Source organism: Simochromis diagramma, unplaced genomic scaffold (assembly GCF_900408965.1).
Source record: "Simochromis diagramma unplaced genomic scaffold, fSimDia1.1 OVJJ01000685.1, whole genome shotgun sequence".
NCBI lineage: Eukaryota > Metazoa > Chordata > Actinopteri > Cichliformes > Cichlidae > Simochromis > Simochromis diagramma.
In genome coordinates, this window is record NW_024387477.1 from 13,867,770 (window position 1) to 13,888,070 (window position 20,301).

The window sequence follows — 20,301 nt, forward strand, 5'->3', positions numbered from 1 at the left end:
CAGAAAGCTACTGCTCTGAGCGAGGAAACCATCCCGAAGTACGAGTCAGGTGGACTGAACATGCACTGTTTTGCTTGTCACACAACAGAAGAACACGAGTCTACGAGGTTTCGCTTCCTAATTTTCAGTGAATCACTAATGTCCCTTGAAAGCACCTAGCAGCACAGCACACTGCCAAATAATTGAGAAGCTCACGTCAGCCGACATTGCACTAGAATTTCAGCAGGTGTGCTCAGAATAGGCTCCAGTGTCTCTGCAGACATTTAGTTCCACATCAGTCACAGCTTTACTTCTCACTGAATTATTATTATATTTTTTTGTGCTGTTTAATGCTGCCTGTGTGTTTATGTGAGAGAGTGCGTGCAATACAATGGCAAGAGTGTGGAGAGCTTAAGCCACAGAAACAGTGTGCAGCTTGGCAGGGCTTGATATCTGCTGTGACCTCAGCTTGTCTTCTATAGAAACGGAGTTATTTGTGTTGACGACACGGGGGGGGTGGGGGGGTGGGGGCAGGGGGGGGGGTGGAGGCTGTGCACGTCTACTGTATGGACTCATATAACCTACTGTAAAATTTATGAGTGCTATGCTGCATCTATTCTACTGGTTTAATTTCATTATATGCTAATGTATTATACTCTAGCTGACTGTATTCTGTTCTCCCTCTGTCTTTCTTAATCTATTCTTCTTCTCTTTTTTTTTTTAAAACTCCATTTACTGCCACTGAATGAGACACTTGCTCTCCAGCTTTCTGTTAATGGGATTTTAAATGTTAATTTCTCTTGACTACTAATTTATTGACCCTCCACATTTTAAAGATCTCTCTCCTCGGTAAACCGTGACATTTTTACGGCTGCCGAACATCCAATAAATGATGTCTCTACTAATCTGTTTTTGCATAAAGCCAAAAAATTAAAATTAGGGGGAAAAATAAATAAAAGCAAGTCTGTGGCAAAAATTAAAGCCAACACCAATCCAAACAACATACAATAAAAAGGCGGGATTTGAAAAAGATCTTACAGATGGAACTTAATTCTCTTCTTAACTGCAGCCAGCAGTGTGATGAATGCTTTTATCCCAGTTTCAGAACTGCTCCATATAGCTAATTCCTTTTTTTTTTTGGGCGTTTGCTTTAGTGGAAAAATCTACTTCCTTAAGAAATTAACTTTGAGTGTGACTGCCCTGGAAATCTCTGCACATTTTTCATATTCTTGACCTCTTTCTTTTGTATTGCATTATAAATAATAATGTATGAAATAAAGTGCAGGAGGCATTCAAGAAAATACAACCCAGTATGTATCTTGGCCGTACTGCCCGGCAGGGAATTGCCCGTGCAAAGACATTACTGTGCCAACAACAACAAGGCGCTTCTATATAATTATCAGTCTGGCTAATCTCCTGCAGAAGTCTGTTTGGCATCATCAGCCACGAGCTGCACGAAGACCAACTCAGAGCTACAGTGGCTAATATCCTGAACGCCCTGAAGGAGCAGAAACATAAGGTTTGCTGCACATGCCAGTTGCTAAAGGGAGTCCCTGCCTTTCTCCCCATACAGTTTATAAATTACAGTAAGAGAGAGAGAGCTGTAATTGTGACTTACATCTGTACTCTTGTGATTTTGCGCTGATGGATGTGAGGAGGTTGTGAACAGGCTTTCTGAGCAGTTGGGAAAGGAGCTAGCCAGCAACAGTGTGTGGCTCTCTGACAGAAATGTTTTTAATTAACGGTGAAGTTGTTCTCCTCTTTTTTTTTTCTTTTTCTTAAGTTTAAGACCAACTAAATTAAGTGGCAAAGTAACAGTAATGATTACCCTCTACACTAGTGATGCACTGGATGGCAACGTAGGAGGAGGGAGGCGCTGTGGGGTCACATGACAGATATTTCTTTCTGCTGCCAGAGAAGCCAGGTTTCTGGACGGGAAATGTCTGAGGCGTCTGTGGTCCAGCTTGATTCAGCGTCATTTGAGTCTGCCAGGGGATTTGTCCAAGAGCTCAAAGCAGAAATTACGACTCGCTGAAACAAGATGAACACAGTGTTGGTGGGCCTTCTGCTCGTCCTGAATCTCCTGAATTTGAAAAGCATTAAAAATACTTTGGACCATGCAGGAAATGTCCAAAATGATGAGCCAGAGATTTAATGGCTTTAGTGAATTCAAAATTTTTAAATGGTTTTCTGTAAGATGCACAGTCCCTCAGCTGAGATAATCAAGACAGCAATGAAAAGATGTTCTCTTTTTTTTAGGAATGTTTTCCCTTTTTGGCAGTGGAGAAATAAAAATACATAAATAAATAAAATAAAGTACAGAGCAAATATGACAACATGCATCAACAGTCCAGCTTTGATCAGTTGAATTGTAGTTAATCTTAGATAATCTCCTAGACAATAAGGACACAAATTAAACAAATATTTTGGAAAAAAAACTTCTAAAAATTGATTATTAACACTCTGTGATCAGAATTGTTGTTAACAAGAAAATCAACCAAGCTGTCTTGTTATTAAAGCAACTCAAAATTATTGAAATTTCTCTTGAAATTACATTCAGTGGTCACTTCATTAGGTACACCTTATCAGTATTGGGTTGGATCCCCTATTACCTCCAGAGCTGCCTTAATTCTTTGTGGCATAGATTCAACAAGGTGCTGAAAACATCTTTGAGAGATTTTGGTTCATACTGACGTGACAGCGTCACACAGTTGCTGCAGAGTTGTCAGCTGTGCAGCTGATTGAGATCTGATTGAGGTCTGGTGACTGTCAGCTGAGGATTGAGATCTGGTGACTGTAGGCGCCATTTGACTACAGGGAACATGAAAAAATTCTCCACACTATTACGGCACCCCCAGCCTGAACTGTTCATACAAGGCAGGATGATTGTGGATATTCAGATCAGCCCATTCGGCATCAACAACCCATTCTGCTGCTCGGTTTGAAATTCAGAAGGTCCTCTCTGGCCATGTCTACATCTCTAAATATACTGAATTGCTTCCATGTAATTGGCTGATTAGATTTTTTTCTTAGAAAGAAATTGAACAGGTCTGTGTAATAAAGAGTTTGCTAACCCTAACCCTAGGCCATTTACCATTTACCATTTAAGACTTCCTGAGTAAATACTAATACTAATATATCTGTTACAAGCTGAAGTGAATGAATAATGGCTATGATCATGTACCAGTCAGGTTTGTTGGAAGCACTAATACTTGGATTGATTCGCTCCAAGTAATTTGTTCTGGTTGATTATGACGTCACTTGTGATCTTTGAGATTATGTCAGTGCGTCTGCATTGCTGTCACATCACCCACATTACCCATATGTTATACCCAAAAGGTCAGCAGTAGTTGCCAGTAGTATTAAGTGGTTTAGCTGCAGGTTTCTTATTCACTGCTATCATTATATTGTTTTTCTTTGATTCTATTACACATTGAGAATAAGTAGAGAACAAAATGCAGTGAAATATATTAAACTAAAATTGTACAAAATCTTACCAGCCTGTAAGAACAAAACAGTGCAGTTTTATCAGGGATCTCTTATTTGTTTACACAACAAATCAGTTCCTGCGCTTTTGTTTATCTCGGCTAACTGAGGGCAGAAGAACAGGACGGTCCAGGTGATTACTTGAGGTGTTTTTGTGTGTGTGTGTGTGTGTGTGTGTATGTGCTGAACTCCTTATATTTCTTTTCCTTTTCAGGAAGACTTGCAGCAGTTGATACTCATGTCTCTCCCAAATGTTGCCATTCTGGGCCAGGACCCCCTAACAGGTATAAAGATAACAACACGATCCTATCAGTGCCAATCTCTCTCAGCAGGAAGAAAGTAATTATACTTTATGTTCGAGTCTATATCTCAGCTATCTGTGAAGCACATTAAGGTGATAATGATAAGGAGAAGGGTGCTGGGGGGGGTGAAGATGATGATGATAATGATGATGATGACGGTTATTTCTGTGTCCTCAGAGGCAGCCGTGGAGGAGCTCAGGCGACTGCTGCTACTCTTACTAGGAAGTGCAGTGCAGGTGATCACACGCTCATATGACCGTCATGCTTTGGTCAAAGCTGACCACAGCAGCATTGTGCATGTTACTTAAAAACAAAGAGGGAGGACAGACACAATAAATTTCACTTTACTTTACATGTTCTTTCCTCCAAAATCAGTTCAAAGTAATGTGCATATCTGCACACCTTGAACTCTTCGGACTAATTTTTCTCATATTTTCGGTGCTAACTACACAGATTTGTTGTTTAAACTTTACCAGAAAGGCCTGAAGGTAACATTCTTCTAGGAAAAGATAAAATAAGACAGATTGTTGTGCACTATTTTGTATAAACTCATTCCAGAGGAACTTGATTAATTTCCTTTTCTAATTTCAGCTCAGGATCATTGCGCTCAAATACTGTTTGGTTTTGTTGTTTGTTTCATTAGAGTTTCCGCTGGCATCAATCTTAGCCTTGTATTGTGTTACCCTGGCAACCTTGTACAAGAGTCAATTTCAGGCTTCACGTTAAAGTGGCGTGCTAATCTTGCCCGACCGCTCAACAGTGCAAGTTTACAAAATGTCTGAGTCTAAGGACAGTCGTCCAGGAGTCCTCCACCCAAAGACTGCCCTGCTGTCTTCTAATAAGCGTCCCTCAGGGCCAATTCCAGGAATACCTATGAACACACTTTTTGGTATTTTGATCTAGCATGCACACCTGACTCCATCTCTTCCTGTGTCTACAGTGCGAGAATAAGGAAACCTTCATTCAGCAGATCCAGTCCCTGGACATTGAAACCCAGGCTGGCATTGCCAGTTGTATTCAGCAGGTAAGTAAGTGCAGAATTAATCAAACCAAATCCCTCACTCATTAAAAAAGAACAAGAAATTCTTGGAGGATTTTTGTTCCCAAACATGATTAAGCAAAGAGTCCCTTCACTGTCTGGCCTGTAGGCAGACAGAATGAAACTGTTATACCTTCTCCTTGTGCTTCAACTGAGTTGTGAAAATGAGCTACTTGTCATTCTGTTGGCAGCCTTTTAAGGACCTCTGGGTGCCCCTTGCTGCCACTGTAAGCTGGATCCTCCACCTCCCATGTCCACCTCTCCAATCCCCCCCTCTGTCACATCATTGTCTCTCCTTCATCTTTTTTCCTGTCACTGTCCACCATCCGCTCCAATAAGGAAGAAAGGCCAAATTGCCTCTTTTAAAAAACACCCCCCATGAATAATTGCTGGAATTACAAAAACAACATTTTGCATAGCAGCGTGACTGAATTACAGTAACAGCATGCTGCCTCCCAGCCTTTTTCTCCCCAGGTTTTTCAGCCTAACAAATCACAGAGGTGAGAGGTGCTCTTTCTGTGTGAATGGATGCACCCCCTGCTTTCCTTCTGTATGGCTTACACCCGAGGAGATTTTTAAACCTGTCAACATGATCACTAGCTTTGCATGCACTAGTGAATTTTTTTTAGTGCATTTTCCTACAGCTTTCACACATAGACGTGTGAGAATTTATTTTTCTTTTCCTTTTCGTTGTACACAAATGCTTGGTATTCACACAGCGCTCGCAGTGCCTGGGCTATTTTGTGTCAGGTGTCCCAGATGTGTATTGATCTTGTCATAGAGGCCTAAAAAATGGTCCTCGTTGCAGGTAACTCAGGATCCTCGTGTGGTGCTGCCGCTTCAGTGGGAGGAGCTAGTGGAGACTGAAGGTGCAGACTTGCAGCTGGTGTTTAGCTCCATGGCCAAACAGATCCAAAGCCTGCTGGCACAGAGAGACACACAGTTGGAGGTATGCAATACACAAAGCCTTAAAGAAATAGCTTGACACTTGACACTCTGTTTTTTTTAACCAAAAGATAAATGACAGCATTGATACCAATCTCAAGAAGCAGCCAGTAGCTGTTAGGCTAAATAGAAACTCATGGGGAATGAAACAGCCTGTTATAATATAAATATAACTAATTCTTCCCACCAGCACCTGTGAAATTATCTGTGACTTCCTGAATTTGCAAAGCAGCACATCCCGAAATGATTCTAGCACAAAGCCTACTGTCATTTTTAATTTAAACAGGAAGTCTGATTGTGATTAATTTTTTCTTTCAACAAAAAGGGAACCAAGAAACTTTCACAAGAGCATGATAACCAGACAGACGCGACAGAACAACGCAATGAACAAGGAACGAGTAGTCACAAAAATCAGAAAACAGATCAGATATTAAGCTCTAATATTTCTAGTTTGGTAGCAGTTTGCAGTTTACATTAAAAAGGTGTAACTAGTACCAAGGTTACCTAAAGTTGAGCATTTATTCGATCGTGCACTGGGAGGTAGCTTGGAAGAGTTGTATAGAACCTTTATTCTGATAATGAAACACGATAACAAGTAAGAGATTAGTAGGTCAATTTTTAACCTCTTAGCTGAGTCAGGCCATCGGTTCTTCCTGTTTCTGTGGGCTATTCTAGGCTAACTGGCAGCTGGTGGTAGCTACATACACCAGACATGATAGTGCTGAGCAGCTCATCTAAATCTAGGCAAGTGGGCAAATGAGCAAATAAGACAGAAATTAATAACGACTATAATAGTTGATTGGAAAGAACACCAAATTACTGCATCACTTTTGCTCTCTTCAACTGTGCAGACAGATGGAAGCAGTGGGAGTATGGACTTCATAGTGTGAGCGTTATTGTGCCTTAAAGTGAATTTACCATCATTGTCCGTTGTTTGATTCTTTGCTGGAGAACTGTAATGAATGAGAATGAAAAAATTGGACATTTATGATGTTTTCAATCACGCCGACGTGACAAGAAGGAAATTGAAAATGTGTTTTCCTGAAGAAATTAAAAGTTAATTAACTAAATCAGTTTCAGCAAGTGAATCAGTTCCTCCATTGTTTCAAGTTGGATCAACATTTCACACCAGATGCCGCCCAGACATTTTGTAGCTATGGATTACCTCCTACAGTTGTAATAATTCTGCTTTTTAACCAACAAAAGGTGGTATCAGTGAAATCTCTGCTGAACCACCCATAGAACTAATTAAAATTCATAAAACATTAGTGCACAGTGGGATTGAAATGGCATTGTGGTCAAAGGTTTTAATGTGATTTAAGTAGCAATGAATTGGAAAATGAAATGCATGCTGTTAGGCTGGAGATAACAGACTACAGTATTTAAAAAAAAAAAAAAACTAGTGTAAGGAGCGTAGTAACTTTGCTTCTTTGAAATAGCAAAGACCCCACAGTCCTTTCTAAATGCACCTCTGATTCCACTTCATGTTCCTGCCTTCTGATCTCAAACACATTCTCAATCCTTGAATCCAGTGATATTTAACTGAGATCTGTCTTAAGCTTCTAGTGGATTAAAAGGCATTTCCTACAACCTTAATATGAGATCAAAGCAACGTAAGATCTTAAATTTTGTTTCGAATAAATTCCACAGATTTAAATCGGCCCTAATAAAACCCTGTCCCACTGTGCTCTCCTTTATGTGAATACTGCGTAAGATCAAAATGTTCTGTTGCTGTGCTGGTTTGCAAAATTACAGGAATAAAAAGGTCATTCTGCATTAATGTTTATAAAATACACCCCCTTTGCAAAAATACCTGCTACATTTAACCCTTGTGTGAATTTTCTGCTGCTACACTGATCTGACTTAAATTATACATCACAAAGCGTCAAACAGTCTAAAACATCTGAAGACATCACAGCAGCCCAAGTTCCTTACTCTGTAAAAAAAGAGTGCATACACAGCAAAACACTAGTATCTTACCTTTGCTAGCATCTACTGAAGCACATACTTATTTAGTTGCCATGTGCGGCTCACTGTTTTCACCTTCACAGATCCTCAGAAATGTGTTTTTGAGCCTTTAGTCCTCAACCCACGTCTTTCTTTTCAGCTGTTCTTTGTATCCTTTTCCACATCCATCATTGATCTTTCTCTCTCTCTTCTTCCCAGAGGATAGCAGAGCTGTGTCGGGAGCGGGAGGCCCAGTCTGATTCCACGACGGGGCACTTGGTTGGCCGCAATGAGGAGTCATCCCAAGGTCTGCTACTCCAGCTGGCAGACAGCAAGGCCAAACTGCGCCGGCTTAAACAACAACTGTGAGTCTGTGTGTTTGCGTGAGCGTGCAGTGTGTGCTCGAGATGATAGAAGTCAGGAGAATTCTTAAAAAGTTGTGACAAAGGTCAGTGTCAAGACAGAGAAAATTATTTGCAAACCTGAGCAATGAAGCGGGATCAGATGAGATGCTCACAGGTATAATCCAGCGCACACAGCTTATTAAACGCCTGTACGGTTTTAGAATATTACAGCGTTTTCTTCTCTAATTATATTTCTATCTGCCACTTTATCACAGATACAAGTCAAAAGAAAAGAAAAAGCCTTTAGAAAAACTGTGTAATTGCATTTGCGGTGCTGATATGTTTTCTAGGGAAGATAAAGGTGATCAGATACTGGATTACAAGCAGGAGATTGAGACCATGGAGGAACAGCTTCAGAAGCTTCAAAAAGAGGTACAGACATGGAATAGAGGTCAGCACACAGACAGAAATCTCATGCAGACTTCTTCTTCTCTTTCTTTTTTTGTTTTGTTTTGTTCTTTTACCACACATACAACATTACTAATTTGACAACAGCTAGACTATTGCTCACTGGGCCTAATCATAATAGTGCAGAATCACCCAAAACCATTTGGATCTTGAATAAAAACATCTTTCTTAGGCCGTAAATTAGATTGTGCTCTTTCCATTCAAATACACTTTGACCTGAAAGAGGTGGCTGTCACTGTCTCAGCTGAACTTGAAAGTTTAGACTCATAACAAAACTACAGGTATGATCATACATATACAGTCTTAATGTTCCCTCACTGACGAGTCATTTAGTTTCATTTTCCATTGTCACAGTGCTAAGTGTACTCCATACATCACTGTCATTCTTCATTTGTCATTATCATTTACTTATGCAAATATGTCTTACATATAGAAGTGCACTGTAAGGACTCATCTATGATATAATTTTTAAAGTCAACGTTCATTTAAAAAATATTACTTGAGTTGTTGGATTTTTACTTTTCTCATCTTAGTGACAAATCAATGCGTTTTAGACTACAAGCCACAATTAACCACACAGTCATACCGCTCTTTATTCAGTTAACCTAACATGCATGTGTTTGGACTGTGGGAGGAAGCTGGAGTGCCCAGAGAGAACCCTCATGAAGTCCACACAGAAAGTGCTCCTGCCTGCTGGTGAATTTAAAGCAGGAAGCTTCTTGCTGTGAGGTGACAGTGCTAAGCACTGCAGCACCTTGCCATAAGCGTTGTTGATAATGCTCAAGATAATTACAATTTAAATCTGTGATTTTACTGTTAAATGATTAATGTCTGTGTGGGAATAATTTCTACAAGGAAACAGTTTTACAGATGGGTAACTGGCTACCTCTTGCCAGTCCTCCTGAATAGTACCTTAGAATGATGTTTAAATAATGACAGTGGACATTAGGGGTATCTTAAATATAAGTATGTGAGTAATTTCTCCAGTAGTTTAAATGAAGTTACATGCTGTGTGTAAAAAATGCCCAAATATAAATCAGTTATTCAACTTTTGAATTATATAAGTATCAAGAGACTTATTGCAAGCCAGTTATTTCTACATGACCTTTTCTGCATTGATTTCCCACAGCATATTGCTTACGTGATTCACAGTTAATTCGACCACTTTCATTGTAAATAATAGCAGAAGACATGCAAATGTTATTCGAAACTATAATACATGCAAGTTAAAGCTCTTGCTCTTTTCCATATGGGTCTTTTCAATTTTTTTCTATCCTTGTGAGAACATTTCAGGATTGTATACACGCACACATTTCCTTCCTCATGTATCAGGCTTTGTCAACATTTGCTTTACTGCATTCCTGATCTGTTCACAACCTTCTTTGACCTCATCCCAGCTGGTGTATGAATGTATCTGTGTCTCCGTGTGTGTGTGTGTGTCTGCGCGCATGCAGAACCGTTCTCTGCAGGGTGATGTGAGGGGCATGCGTGCACTGCGGGATGAGCTGGACTGTGCCCGAGAGCGAGCTGCACGGTCCGAGCAGCTCCAGACTGAGCTTCAAAGCTGTAAACACAGATTGCGCAGCCTGGAGCTCACACGCACTCAACTGAAGGTACACACACACACACACCAAGCACACATCTCACACCATAGAGAAATCAAGCAACACAGCTACATCTCCACTACAAAATACATAGTTTAAAAAAAAATGTTATGCAGGGAAGACAAAGTCATTTTCACATTGCTTTGATACACAGACACAAGCTTGACAAAGGCCGTCATATAAAAATTACTGGCGAAGGTCACATCAAGAAGATCCCTTTTTTAATCTTTCTCTTTGAGTAGCTATTATTTTTTAAAAGAAGTACCACTTAATCTCAAAAGCCATATATTCCCTCACAAGGCCCTGAGGGTTTCAATCAAGAGTGAGTACGAACAACTCTAAAGCTCAAAGCCGGAGAATGAGATTATATTGTGTGATGTCATTGGGATTTACCGCCTGGAGCTGCTTCATTGACAAAGAGCAGCTACAGTTATTGGAATTTTTACACCCAAATGAGATTTATTCCGAGGTAGTATAACTGTTCAGGGCAAAAAAAATGTGCTCATATCCTTGTGAAACACTTTGCAGTGTCCTCACCGTCACCTTCCCTGTCTTTTTTGAGTCACCCTGTTTAAATTCAATATCAGTGTGACTGCTCATGTTAGCCGGAAGGGTGATTTTTTTCTAATGTTGTGTGTGTGTGCCGAGAACTCGTTTCCAGAAATTCAAAATGAACTGTTTTGCGGCTGTAAAGAATCGGGAGGAAAAGGTGCCGAATGTTTACGTGTAAAGAAATAAAAATAAAAATCAGTTTGGAAGGTCAAATTAGTTTCATTACATGTTGGGTTTTATTTGCGTTTTTTATCAGTAGTGACAACATCGTACTCACAAGTTGTTTGCAGCGATCTGCGTAAGTGTGGATTCTGCTAAAAATTACACCGAGTTGGCCAAAAAAGGACCAGCAAGACAGCTAGAGAGGTTTGCTGACAGTTTGCGTGTGATTATTTCTGGTTTAACACCTTGTAGCTTTTTATACTCTTGTTAAACTGCTAACTTGTCTCACTAAAAACACAGAAAGTCTAAAACAAATCTTAAAAAGGTTATATTTTATATTATATTATATTTTATTTTCCTTCATTTTGAAAGATATATTTTATCACCATGTTGTCTGATTTTTCAATTTTGCTTTAATAGGTTATTAATGTGGATTTAGATATTAATCAGTATTACCTTATTTTTTATGAAGTAACTACTGTGAGTATGAGGATATAAAAATGAATATTTTTAAAATTATATTACTATACTAATTGGTCTTGCTTATGTGGCCTGTTTAGTACACAGTTACATAAAATTCAATATAATATACATCAGTTATAACCACCGCTGTTACAAGGTAATTACTAGGCTACTACTTTGGTAATTAGATTGTAATAACTTGCTGTTTCCTGTTATTATCAAGCTGCTACTCTGAGTTTAAATTCACTTAATACAGCCTAACAAAAACATAATAAAATATAAATGTCATAATTTACAACAGTTTACAACTCTAACATTGGAGAGCATCAGACTGAGTACTAAAAGTACTAAAGTAGCCGGATACAAGCTCCAAAATAATAATAATGGATTGCATTTATACAGCGCTTTTCGAGAACCTCAAAGCGCTGTATAACACCACTATTCATTCACTCTCACTTTCACACACTGGTGGAGGTAAGCTACAGTTGTAGCCACAGCTGCCCTGGGGCAGACTGACAGAAGCAAGGCTGCCATATCGCGCCATCGACCCCTCTGGCCAACACCAGTAGGCGGTAGGTGAAGTGTCTTGCCCAAGGACACAACGACCAAAACTGTCCAAGCTGGGGTTCGAACCGGCAACCTTCCGATTACAAGACGAACTGCCAACTCTTGAGCTACGATCACAGTTGGAGATCATATTTTAGTACTTGCAATGTCTGCAGTTTGCTTCTCAGCTGTACGTCAGCCTCTCTGACTCCCTCAGCAGGACTTGTCTGTGTCTTTACTGTGAACTGTATAATAAGGGGAAATTATATAGAAAATACATTCAGCTGACAGCTAAAACCATTTAAAGTTGCTTCGTGCACTTAAGTGACAGTAGAGAACTGAATGGGAGCAAAGCATTGATAGATATGACAGATTAGAGGAAGTTGCTTCAGAATAAACCCCAGACTTGACAGAATACATGAAACGAAAACCGTGAGCACGTCATCGTGTTGTTTCAATCGTCTCTGTTTGGTGCCCCCTGCAGGAGCAGCAGCAACTGTGCGCAGCACTGCAGGAAACCAAAACGCTTCTAGAAGAGCAGCTGGCGGACGCTCGGGCGCGTTGCTCCTCCCTACGTGAGCTGGAGAGGGACAATCTTGTGCTGCGTCAGAGAATCATGGAAGTGGAAGCGGTGGGTGGAAACTATGATGCAGTTTTTGCATTTCTGTCCATCCCGTACAAATGAGCTCTTAATTGAACTGAAGATTGCAGATTGTTCTAATATTTTCTTTATTGACAGAAAGGTTGCATTTCATGAAAGAACCCCATGCATGTTGCGTGGAGGACCATTGAAGTCTCTTGCTCATGTGATCATTGAGTGTGTGTGTATGTGTGCTTAGGAGCGGGACACTGAGAGGCAGCGAGTTGATGAACTGCTGGAGATGAACATGACCCTCGAGGCTGACCTGAGGCACAGCAGCAGCGGGGGCAGCGTCCTCGCTCCGGTTGTTTCACTTCCGCAGCGTTTCCTACAATCAGAGCTGGAGTCCGACGAGGAGCTGAGTGAAGTGATTGGTCAGAGCACCCGCCTCTCTGCACCTTGTCATTTAAGACATGCTAATTAACTGATAAGAGAAAATATTTTGACGTAATACTTACCCACAGGTTATTAATCAACAGTAACTGAGCTCATGTATCCATTTCTCTTTTTCTCTGTTTCTTTCCTCCACCTATCTGCCTCACTCCCTCCTTCTGTTCTTCTTTTTCTTGTTTTATTCTTTATTTCCTCCTCTCTGCGCCTCAGATCAGAAGCCTCTGAGCGTGGAAGTGGGCGAGGCTTCGACGCTGCGGCTGCTGGGAGCGGAGCAGGAGAACGCAGAGCTGAGAAGACGACTGGAGGAGCTGCAGGCCCAGCAGGAGGTCAGAGTTCAGAGGTCGCAAGTTGTGACTAATAGAGAAAAATGTCACCTTACTCAATAACAATAGTCAGGCAGCCTGTGAATTTTTAAATGATGATCAGTTAATACTAAAAGGGCCCAAAGTGTACCAAGAAAATATCTCCCACCTCTGCCGCCTCCAGCCTGATACAAGGCAGGCAGGACTCATGCTTAAATGATGTTTACACTAAATTCTGACGCTACCACCTGATTGCTGCCACAGTTTTTCAAATCTTCTGTTGTCCAATTTTGGTGAACCCATGATCAAACCGTAACCTCAGTTTCCAATTTGTAGCCCAGTGTGACTCAATGTTCAATGTAATGTGCAGTCAGAGATGCTCTTCTGCATATGTTGATTGTAACAAGGATTTATTTGAGTTACTGTTGCCTTCATATTACCCTGAAGCAGTCTGGCAAATCTCCCCTGACCTCGGTATTTCATCTTTTTCAGACCATTCTCGTTAAACCCTAGAAATGATTGTGTGGGAAAATTTCTGAAATACTCAGACCAGCCATTCCCCATTCAGAGTCAGTGAAATTACCTTTCTTCCCCATTCTGATGCTCAGCTTGAACCTGGGTGATATATCCTTAAAATCCCGATATTTCATGGAAATCTGCTACTAGGATTTTTCTCACAATTTAAAAAAAATACTGAAAAGCCTTTTATTGATGATTGCAGTTTGCAGCAGGTCATCTGCATGGTGAGTTGCGCAGCAGTGTGAATTGCTGACATTTACATTAATCAGCAGCTTTAACTTTGTAGTTGTAACAATGTAACTTTGCTCAAGTGGTCACGGTAATGCACACAGACAGAAGAGAAATGACAACTGGATAACATGCAAATCAGGTTTTATATATAGTTTTCCATTTCCCTTGCGTGTCTTGTTATTGATATGATCATTATGTTGGGAAAAAATATTTTTAATTAAGAATGTTTAATTACGATACCAGCAGGCCTGCCATCTCTGAATATATCTGAGTTGTTAAAGATGTAAATGAAGCTGGAAAAACAGGATGCAACAAATGAAGGCATTAAAGACACATCTCCCCTCGCTGCAGGCTGATTCTCCAGATGCAAAGGATGAGCTGGCCTGCCTGGAGATGAAACATCAGGAAACATTTAGGGAGGTGAGCACAGAGCAAACTGAAGGCTTTACCAAACAGTTACTGTTCTAACAATCATCTTTTCTTTTTTTTACCGTCACATTGTTGACTGGTAGTAAATTGTTCTGACGCTAATGCATTTATAAGTAATATTGCTTTTTTAGCCAATGTAAAAACCCTTCTCTGCCACATGTATTATGTAGCCATATATAATAAATTCATGGCATGCGTGAGCAGCGTTGTGTTGTAGTGGAGCAGAATTCTGGTGCTGAATCAATTTGTTTTTATTTATTTATCATTAGCAGAAAATTAGCTGCAGTATTCGACATTTTTACAAAAATAATGGCTCACTTGTGTTTGAAATGGATTGCTCGCAGACTCTACAACCCTCCTTCAGTGTTTTTTTTTTTGTTTTTTCTTTTAAATTTCTACTCGTTGTTTCCATCCTCCAGCCTGAGAATTGACTGTTTTGGCTGTCAGCCTCATAGCTTACATCTGCCTCTACCAGCAGCAGGAACAAGTGAAAAAGATTTAAAAATACTGTGTATGTTAGCCTCCCAACACCAGATGACTGACAGGTGGAGCTGGTGGACGCCATAAGAGAGCTGAAAGTATAGAAATATTGTTCTATAGTTCTCATTAACTGTTAGTTATTTAAGTAGTAAAGTGTGGTGAAATGTTGTGTTGTTATTGTTTGCTGCCCAATATGACAGAAATGCAGGAATGAATGTTAGCTTAAACAAAGGGAAACATAATTAACTGCAGTTAATACTGCATTTAACTGTGTCCGCATAGCTTTGGGGTTTCCCACCAAATGAAATCTGGGGGCAGACGCTATATCCTTAGAATAATAATACAATATTTAGGGATAATGATAAAAAGGGATAATGATATTTATTTAAAAAAATTAATATATACTGAACAACCATTTAGCAGTGATTATAACTTGTAGGTGGCAACATTTATCAGTGCAAACAAAATGAAGGGTATTTTCTGTCCTTCTTTTCCGGTGAAGCACTGTCACCGATGACAGCGGTACCAGACTAAGTTAATGTGTGAAATTGTTGTCACAACAAGGTACCAGCAGCAGCAGCACTATAGTGCAACTGTAGTGACACAGTATTATATACAGTGCAACAGCACAAGTCAAATGTAAACACAAAGGTTGCCTAGGTAGTGTTATTATGAGTGTTTAACAGTAACTAAAGTAACTCAGCCTCTTCAACAAAGCGTGAAGATTCAATTCTGAATAAATGATCACCGGAGGCTGACACACTCCTTATTAGTTATTATTAATCTCTGGCTCTCTTCCACAGCATGTCTTTGTCCTGTCTTCCTCCCCTCACCTACCAGTCGGTCGCGCCATATGGCCGTCCCTCCCTGAGCCTGGTTGTGCTGGAGGGTTCTTCCTGTTAAAAGGGAGTTTTTCCTTCCCACTGCCGCCGCTCATAGGGGGTCATATAATTTTGGGGGTTTTCTCTGTTTGTATTATTGTAAGTTCTTTACTTTACAATATAGGGCAATTTGAGGCAACTGTTGCTGTGATTTGGCACCACATAAATCAAACAGAATTGAATTTGAATTGGTTTTTATTCTTCACAGGCTTCTCTGGGTTTGTGTTGTGTGTGCTAAGTCCCATAAACATATGGCCTTGATTTGTCACTGATGTCACAAGATAAAACTTTTTTATAATGTATTATTGTATTATTGTGGACAGTGTGATTTGACATTATTTTAACACTTTTAAAAAAACTAATATTTTAAGTAATAAATAGTAAATGCGTTACGATTAAAACAACCAATCTGAGTATGACACGTAAAAGACACTTGAAGGCTGTGCTTTACATTCCCTCAGATGAAATATGGTAATTAAATGTTACTCAGTTCACAACATTATACTAGAATTTGCGAATGGTGCTGTGTGACGGATCTCAGGCATACTGAGTTTTCTGTAGTTATTTGTGTGGAGGAGTGCTTTTATATTGTGTTGTTATAACCAAAGATCATTTAAATCGATCAGTAATTTCCCTGTCTGTCCTTCTCTCGTTTTTCCCTACTTCATTGTCTTTTCTTTTGTATCGAAACTGGATGTATTCTGAGGAAAAGGGGGTGATTTCAGTTTTCTTACCCACCATGCATTCAAGTTCAATCACTGTCAGCACATGAAAGGAAACAGTGACAAAAAAGGGATATTTCAAAGCTTTGAAATGTCTTTAAATTTCTCTCCAATTATGCTTTTCAGTTTCAAAACTTGAAGAATGAAAATGCCACTTTGAAACAGCGTCTGGAAAAGCTTGTGACCAAACTTCAACACCTAGAAGACAAGAGGAAGGAGGAAGGAATGAAGATGCCAGACAGAGTGGAAGAGGAAGGGGAGGGAAAAAAGGTGGTGAGAGGAATCCAGGGATCTGAATCCTGCAGGGGAGAGGGGGAAGGAAGGGTTAAGATGATGGAGGAGAAGGAGAAAAGAGGAGAAGTCATCGGGACTCACCGTGAAGCAGGAGTTGGTGAAGAGATTCTTCATGTTCAGATGGGAAAAGATGAACCATGCAATGAGGTGATCCAGACCAACAGAAGAGGAGAGGCTGAGGGAGGGCAGAAAGAAAGGGAGAAACAGGAAAAAGAAAGTGAGCCGAAGAAAGAAAAGACTGAATTACCAATAAGTTCAGAGATACAGAAACAATCAGTTGAAGATAAAGTAGAGACTATAGCTACACACCTGGCCGTATGTTCCCTGACTAGTCCTGATATGGAGCTTCTGACAAAACGACTCCAGGAGGCCCAGGAGGAGGCCGAAAGACAGATTAACGTGGCCCAGGACTTGCGCTCTAAACTGGGAGAGCAGAGCAAGAAAACCTGGGAGGCTGAGCAGCGGCTGGTACTCGTCGAGGCTGAGCTGCAGCGTCTGAAGAAAGCCGGAGAAAGTTTGGTGGAGGCCCGCAGACAGATAGAGGTATGGCTGGCTGTAGTGGTTAAGTTGGAGACTGTAGAAAGTAGATATTAATGGTCGGTGAAACAAGTGAAAACGTGGGCGTTATATTATTGTATAATTGTGTTTATAATGTGTTTCTTGTGTGCAAAGCGCCATCAAATGTTCCCGCTACAACACCCATAAAAAGCAAAAGCTGAAACTGATTTAAAATTGACTGCCAGCCACTTAATGATCGACTCCTTGTGCAGCTATAAACTGCTTTCAGGGCTAAGCACATGTTTAGATCGCTCCTTGGAAATCCCTCTCTGACCACTTGCAGTAATACATCTGTGACTCATGATGGATCTTAGCTTTCATCTTGAGAAAGAGAACACATTTTCTAAGGGAGAGTGGTAAGTGACAAATGTATTGGGCACAAAGAATGGTAAATATAGAAAAAAAGTCTGGGCTTTCAATGAACTGTGAAAGACGTCACTTTTAAACGTGTCACAGTCAGGGAAAGTTCACGCTTACAGTTACAGTGCAACTCTGCACTAACAGTCTGACCTTGATGATGGACAACTGTATGGAGCGCAGCACTGTAAATGTTAAATAAAATGAACTTTTCCACTGAACCGTGCTCTTTGGTCTCTGGGTTGTAGCCGGAGACCAGTTTCTTATCGCCAGTGAAGATCCTCGTCATGCAACGCTGAGTCAGTTTGATGCTCTTGGTGAAGTTGCAGATGTCTCACTGCAAGTGGTCAAAACATAACAATCCAGACTGCAGCGGAGCGCTGAAAGTGGCATATGGCTGCACAAACCAATGACTGTGAAGGCGATTTTTAAAGCTCACTGTTAAGTTATTGGGTTATTTTTGGTTATAAGTATGAGCTGCATGGAGTCATCCTACTACAAAATTGGTATCAAGTTTTCCGGTTTTTCAGTTTTTTTTCATAATATTGTCTCTGATTATATACATTACAATTAAAGCAACTCTGTAAACAACAGAAACAAAGATTCAAAAAGTTCACACATCAGAATTGTTTTCAGCAATAACAGTGGCGTGGCTCTTCACTCCAAACTAAAATATCTATTACAGAAACAGCTTTTATATTGATTGTCATAAAAATTTGTTCAGCCAGATGAAAAATTTTAATTTCTTTGGTAAGTTTCTGATCTACACTGTCATGATTATCATACAAAAAGGTGATTTTTGTACTTAGCTGTACTTTACATTAAATGCATGATGGAAAATATTTGCAAACATGGTGGAACTTGAAGCTCACCAGGTTGCTTTTGTGAGCATTTTTGCATTTCGCTCAGGGCAGCAGTGTGCCAGAGTAAAGCCTCGCAAAGCTGCAAGAGTATCTGGGATTGTTTGTGCTTTTGCACACTCATCAAACCTGCAGTGCACCAACAACAGACCCTTTGTGTTGTTTGCCAGTTAACTGGAATTATTAGGAAATGTATTTACTCAAAACTTCCTTTAAAGCTGTAGGTTTGTAGTTCTTTCCTAGAAATCATATATATACAAGACTCATTCAATTACTGGAAAAATATAAGAATGTTTTGTAGTAATAGTAAATGCACATGCTATACATCGAGATTTCAGATGTTTCTAACTGCTTTTCTCTCAGGTTCTTCAGTCTGAGGGTCTAGTTATGGAGGAGGAGTTGTGTCGCTTACGAAGCCAAGCAGAGCTTCACAGGATGCAGACCACAATCATCGCCACCCTGGAGGGAGAGCGGGCTACACTCGAGAGAGAAAGAGACACGCTGCGCAGCTCCTTGGACGCCTTGCGCTCCGCCCAACGCAAGGTTGGAGAGTACACAGCCACAGACTTGCACACACAATATAAAGACGCCAAATATGCCCATGAACATGGCAGATGACACTGGACTTAAGAGGGAAATAGAAGAAGAAGGGCAGATAAAAAACAGAAGAGTTCAAAATTTTCTTAAAGTCAACCTCTGTGGTCTGCTTAAATAAAAACATCCCATCTGGATTCCACTTAACCAATAAATTTCAGTATTTCAGCAAGCAAATTCCCTTACTGCACGACTGAGGCTTCAACATGAAGTGGAACAGTTTTATTAAGCTGTCGGAGATGCATGTTAACATTTTTATCCACCTTATATTGAGCGAGCAAATCAGATTTGAACTGCAGTATTCACATATTGACAAAAATCTCATCTGCACACAGAGGAGGGAAGCAGGTGAATGTTTTGGTTTGGCTTATTCAGTGAATTTCTGCAGATGGAAATTCAAGCAGAAACCCAACTGAGAGCCACCTTCTTCAGACAGCCCACTTTGGGTCATTGAAGTCTTTGTGAATACGGTGCAATTTAATGTGCAATTTGCAGTAAAAATTTCAACACATAAGAAAAACTGCAAACTAAGGAAAAGAGCACTGCTAAGTCAGCATTAAAGAAATACCTTAAAAGGGATTCATAAATACCTCCCACTCAGAAAACGCTGTATATAACCCTCCATCTGATGGGGTAATATTCTTTGGTGACACCCTCCCAGTTTTTTGAAAGTGAAAACATCAGTCTTTTTTGTGGCTGTTTGGCCTAAATGTCTACTAAAATTACTTCTGGCTAATAAACTACAATTTTCTTAGCCAAGACTGGATGTTCTTTAACTGTACACAACATATAATTGACAACCTATTGTAAAGAAACAGCACGTTAGAACAAGTGTTTTCCGCTATGACGCATCCCAAAAACCTGTTTTGTGTACATTTAGTTGCTTGCATGAAAAAGTAGTGCAACTCTGGATGGGCTTTTCCTACCGATCTGCCACACTTCTCACGACATCGCATCAAACCAGAGATGCATCTTTAAAAAACAGTGCCTCATTCCTTTGATTTCTAAACACTAAATCTAACAGCACACTCTCATAATGTTAGAGCTGAGAAAGTACTCTGCTGTCACTTGGTTTATGAATAAAATAACTTAAGTTGTAAGCCAGCCAGACGTCAGCACCAACTAAAAATTTGTTCATTTCAATATTTGATGTTTTAGCCCATGACACAGAATGGATTCTAGCTACATTCGAGGTAGACTTCACA

General features: G+C 40.1%; 1 protein-coding gene across 1 annotated transcript in view; it reads left to right on the forward strand.

Moving 5' to 3' along the window:
- Positions 1–20,301, forward strand: part of ccdc88b (coiled-coil domain containing 88B) — a 66,129-nt gene that overhangs the window by 5,547 nt on the left and 40,281 nt on the right. Inside the window, exons 4-16 of the mRNA XM_040015756.1 lie at positions 3,680–3,749; positions 3,945–4,003; positions 4,708–4,791; positions 5,615–5,755; positions 7,918–8,063; positions 8,393–8,474; positions 9,965–10,123; positions 12,321–12,467; positions 12,676–12,850; positions 13,080–13,195; positions 14,273–14,341; positions 16,560–17,270; positions 18,866–19,045. Coding sequence (XP_039871690.1) covers positions 3,680–3,749; positions 3,945–4,003; positions 4,708–4,791; positions 5,615–5,755; positions 7,918–8,063; positions 8,393–8,474; positions 9,965–10,123; positions 12,321–12,467; positions 12,676–12,850; positions 13,080–13,195; positions 14,273–14,341; positions 16,560–17,270; positions 18,866–19,045 — 2,139 coding nt within the window. The remainder of the gene's footprint in view (positions 1–3,679; positions 3,750–3,944; positions 4,004–4,707; positions 4,792–5,614; positions 5,756–7,917; positions 8,064–8,392; positions 8,475–9,964; positions 10,124–12,320; positions 12,468–12,675; positions 12,851–13,079; positions 13,196–14,272; positions 14,342–16,559; positions 17,271–18,865; positions 19,046–20,301) is intronic.